At 35.0% G+C, this 5,430-nt stretch overlaps 1 protein-coding gene across 1 annotated transcript; it reads left to right on the top strand.

Moving 5' to 3' along the window:
- Positions 1 to 2,283: 2,283 nt before the first annotated feature.
- On the top strand, positions 2,284 to 3,240 carry LOC110289108 (olfactory receptor 7E178-like). The gene has a single exon (XM_021155298.2). It carries the CDS (start codon positions 2,311 to 2,313, stop codon positions 3,238 to 3,240), a length of 930 nt encoding a protein of 309 aa, XP_021010957.1. The 5' UTR covers positions 2,284 to 2,310.
- The last annotated feature ends 2,190 nt before the right edge of the window (positions 3,241 to 5,430 follow it).

The following is a 5,430-nucleotide window of genomic DNA, read 5'->3' on the forward strand; positions in this document are numbered from 1 at the left end:
AATTGAACCTTAAATTTCTCTTCGCCCTAATCTCTGGAAAACTCATAGACATTTTATTTTCTACTCTGTGTCACTAATATAACATGTAGTAGAGCTGTATGTGCCTTTGTCCTTTCAGCTACAGTAAGAATATCCCTCAGATAGGGTGAAGAAGGAGCAGGCAATCAGAATGTTAAAATCGAATAACACAAACCAAATCTGTAGCTTGTCTTCATTTGTTAATTTACCTCCACTGTTTACTTCAGCATTTATTCTTAATACTTTTTCCAACATACAAACATAAACTTTAATGCAAGAGAAACAATAAAATCACAGTTATAGGTTCTATACTGAGGAAATGGAAAACTGAGGGATGTGAATAGATGACTCAGGGTGAGATATTTGTTGTACACAATGAGGAACTGAGTTTAATTACTAGCATCCATAAAAGGGTATGGTGGGGTGTTTCTGTAACCTTCACACTGTGTGAGTAGGATTTCACTATCAGCCAATGTAATAATCCATGTAAGATCTAGGATCAGTCAGATCAGGATCAATATATGCCTTAAAATATAAGATGGACAGTAACAAAAGTTGACCTCTTACCAACTCAAATATTTCACGTGTGGACACACACTTTCATCCCCACACTAGAAATGTCTGAATTTACTTTGAAATTTCTAATTATATCTCAAAACATATTCCAAAAGAGGGTGTAGGCTCCCATGTTGATGGAGTTACAGGCTGTTGTCAACTACCTGATGTGAGTGGTGGGAACAAAACTTCAGTCCCCTTTAAGAGAAGGAAGTGGATTTTAGCTGCTGATCCAACTCTCTATGCTTGATTTTAGCTTGTGTACTCAAAATATAAATCCAAGGAAATAATCTTATGCACTTTTAAGATTAAATATACATAACTTCTTCATAGATCTCTTTCATTAGAATGATATTTTCTAAAGGCAATATACGGAAACGGAATGTTCTTCTTTCTATGTAAACTTTTGTTAGAGTGATATTTTACGGTTTTTTGAGTAATTATTTGAAATAATTTTCTTTTCTATTATGCTTTTGCCTATTAACATATATATTATTGTCACAGAAGCCATTGTAGAAAGGGTTGTGAGAGTCTGCCACAAATGAAAATGTAACTAAATTTACGTTTTGTCCATTTTGGCATTATTATCACAGTATGCAAGACAGAGAAGATTTATTAAAAAATTATGTATTGAAGTCACAGTTTTGTAGTCTACATGTTCAATCTATACAGCACTGGCTTTGATGATGGCATCTTTGTGAATAGCTGAAATACAAATGTATTGGAGAGAAAGTGAAAATATATTACAAGAGAAATTGAGGGGGGTTAGAGTCTCTTAATATCGACCAGGGCATATCTTAATTAATGTACTGCTCACAAGACATCTCTTCTCCTTTATGTCTTCTCTTCTGTCTTGTACACTTCTGTTCTGTTCTGTTCTGTTCTGTTCTGTTCTGTTCTGTTCTGTTCTGTTCTGTTCTCTTCTCTTCTCTTCTCTTCTCTTCTCTTCTCTTCTCTTCTCTTCTCTTCTCTTTTCTTCTCTTCTTTCTCTTTCTCTCTTTTTCCCTCTCTTTCTCTCTTTTTCTTTCTTTCTCTTTCTCTTGTCTTCTCTTGTCTTCTCTTGTTTTCTCTTGTCTTCTCTTGTCTTCTCTTGTCTTCTCTTGTCTTCTCTTGTCTTCTCTTGTCTTGTCTTGTCTTGTCTTCTCTTCTCTTCTCTTCTCTTCTCTTCTCTTCTCTTCTCTTCTCTCCTCTCCTCTCCTCTCCTCTCCTCTCCTCTCCTCTCCTCTCCTCTCCTCTCCTCTCTTGTTCATTCTCTTCCCTTCTTCTCTGTTCCCTTCCCTTCCCACTCTTTCTTTCTTTCTTTCTTTCTTTCTTTCTTTCTTTCTTCCTTCCTTCCTTCCTTCCTTCCTTCCTTCCTTCCTTCCTTCCTTCCTTCCTTCCTTAATTTCTCCGTTTTGATTTTATGATTTCCCCCGCCTTTCTATACCATGTTTTCTGATGGGGACAAATTTAGATTATTGGATATAACAGAAAAGGGCCATACCACTTATTAATATTAAAATCATGAATTTCCCCTCTTCAATGTTTCAAGTATCTACCAAAGAGAAAACAAAGCTTGTAGCCCCAGAACCTTTTCCTGCATAAATAGGTAATTTCTAAACATGAACAATTCTCATGTATGAATGGTGTCTTATGAATTGCTGGTTTACAAACATATAGGCATGCAGACACTTACATCTATAGTGCTTAGTTCTCTACAATGGTCTTTTTTTTCTTTTCAAAAGATGTCCTAGCCTTATGGAACCATATAATTCAACAGGAAACTTGGAATTCATTCTCCTTGGACTCTCAGAGGACCCTGAACTGCAGCTCATCTTATTTGCACTATTCCTGCTCATATACCTGCTCACTGTGCTTGGAAATGTGCTCATCATCTTAGCCATCAGCTGTGATTCCCACCTCCACAGCCCAATGTACTTCTTCCTCTACAACCTTTCATTGTCTGACATGGGCTTCAGCAGCACCACCATCCCCAAAATGCTGATAAACTTGCATACCCATTACAGATCCATAACTTATGCTGAATGCCTAACTCAGGTATCTTTCTTTTTTCTTTTTGGATGTATGGACAGCTTTCTACTGGCAGTGATGGCATATGACAGATGGGTGGCCATTTGTCACCCTCTACACTACCAAGTCATTCTGAATCCTCGTTTGTGTAGATTTTTGGTTGTAATGTCATTTTGTATCAGTCTCATTGATTCACAGGTACACTGGTTCATGGTGTCACAACTAACATTTTGTACTAACATAAAAATCCCTCATTTCTTTTGTGATGTTCCAGAACTTGTAAAACTTGCTTGTTCTAACACTACTATCAATGACATAGTCATGTTTCTTTTAAGCATCATTGTTGGTTTCCTCCCTGCCTCAGGAATATTTTACTCCTACTATAAAATTACTTCTTCTATTTTAAGAGTTCCATCACTGTTAGGGAAATATAAAGCCTTCTCTACCTGTGGATCTCACCTGTCAGTTGTTTGCCTATTTTATGGAACAGGTATAGGTGTGTACCTCAGTTCAACAGTTTCTAGTTCTTCCAGGGAAAGTATGGTGTCTTCGGTAATGTATACAATGGTGGTTTCCATGATGAACCCCTTCATTTACAGCCTGAGGAACAGGAACATCAAGAAAGCCCTCTGGAAAATTGTCTGTCAGATAACATAATTTAACTACCTGCATGATCCCTTAATATATAGATTTTTTTAACTGAGTCACATAACTAACTGTGGAGGCATATAAAATGAAGCAGTTCTAAATAGTTCTGATCATAAGTGATCAAAAATTAATTTATACATATAGGAAATCAAGGTCTATGTTCCTGCACTTGTCCAAGTTACATGTAGTTTCATTATGTCCTGATGTCTGAACATATAACATTATAAATTGGCACTGCTCATGTTTTTACACCCCAAAGAATGCATCCAGAAATAGTATAACTTGGTTTGGGTTTAACTGTTTTGAATTGCTATGCTTTTACCATATGTAAAAATGAAAACATAATGATTTAATTACAGAAGTAAATACTTTCAAATTTTCTTAACATAGTTTATCAGCATGTAAGTATGAAACTAATATATATTAGACATTTGTGAAAAATAGTTTAATTTTAAAATTTGATATTTGTGTTGCTGACTTGAGTTTCATATAACAGCTATTTGTGCTACATAACTTCTTGGGAAGGGGAACCTACTCCACTTTGATTATGGGGCCATAGATAGCATTTTATAGCTATAGGGTTTGCACTAAACTTGAGGACATATGGACAACAGCAATTGGACTCAATGGATTATGTGAAAAGAAGATATTCATTTGTGTGGAGAACATGTAATGAAGTATGTAGGGAGAATTTTTGGGGATAAATTGGGAATGATTGATTAATATGCTTATATTTCATCATATACATGTATGAACTCAAATATTAAGTAAATATTTAATCACTAAAAGAATTTTAACTTCATATTAAGAGTGAATATGTAACAATTTCTTTAATGCTCTTGAATTAACTCTGGCCATCTTGTGCTATGTATTTATGTAACTCATACTACTTTGTAGTGATGTGTATTATCTCAAAATATTAAAAAATCTAAGAGAACATCAAACTTACATATTCTGATATATAATATCATGTTCATGATATCATCTTCATCAAAAGTGAAAACATTACATCTAAATAATACATATACAAATCACATTATTTGTAAGTAATGCATGGAGAAGATCGTTATTGTTATTCTCTACCAATAAATGCATTGTACATGATATTTGATTACATAAAAATTTTAACTAACACTGTCAGGACCTTTGAACATGACTCCCTAGACTTTTCTATCATTCCCACTTTCCCATCATCTTCCCACTAATTGACCTTCTACAAAGTAATATTGTGCTTAATTGATTAAAAAACAATATATATAATATTTGCTCCAGGCCAGAGTCAGCCCAAGAGTACATTCTCCTCAATGTACACTGGCATCTGGGATGTCCAAGAGTGTTCTTGGCCTCCATGCTGTCCATGGACCTCAGAACCGGCTCTTCCATGGTGCTCAGCAGTCTGTGGTGCCCAAGAGTTGGAGCCCGACTTAGGAAGTTCCATGGGGACCCCAGATTGTGCCATTTCATCACCCCTGGAGCAGGATCTTGTGGCTTCTCACAGTACAGTGCCCACCCAGTAGTTCCATGGGGTCCCTGACACAGTCAATAGATGTGATTGCTTCAATAAAAGCATATGCTGTACTGTCAGGTGCTTAATAGAAAAACCCATGTCTCAAGAAACCAAGAAAAGTGCTTGATCCTTAAGAAAATGAATCTTTGTAATACCATGCAAACTAGATTGTAATACTTCTAAGTAATGTTTGTGACAGTTACAGCCATTTATGTTTTTGAATTTCAACATCTTTAAGCCTACCCGATACGTTTATACAGCTTATTTGGCCTCAGGTATATTTTGAAATATATGTATATACATATATGCATGTAACAACTACTAATAAAAAGGAGGCAATAAATTTGAAAGAAGAAATGAAGTGTATATGGAAGGTTTGGAGAGAGCAAAGACAAGGTAGAAATGATATAGTTATATTATATCACAAAAATGAAAGAAAAAATAAGTCACTGCCTACCATATAGACATATATAATGGAAAATAAAGGTAGAACCTGAAATGGCATGTAAAATACGTGTAAAATAGTGAAAAACATGCATCTTCAAAGCATAAAATCAGAAATTCAAGTACATGACTGTTGAATGAATCAAACCAAATATCTTCGTATATATATTAATGGAAAAAAAGTAGAAATTTTACCTGATACTTCATATGGAAAACATGATTCTCTATAAAGCACATTAATCATTCAA

This window comes from Mus caroli, unplaced genomic scaffold, assembly GCF_978045245.1.
Source record: "Mus caroli unplaced genomic scaffold, Mus_caroli_1 scaffold_11, whole genome shotgun sequence".
Lineage (NCBI taxonomy): Eukaryota > Metazoa > Chordata > Mammalia > Rodentia > Muridae > Mus > Mus caroli.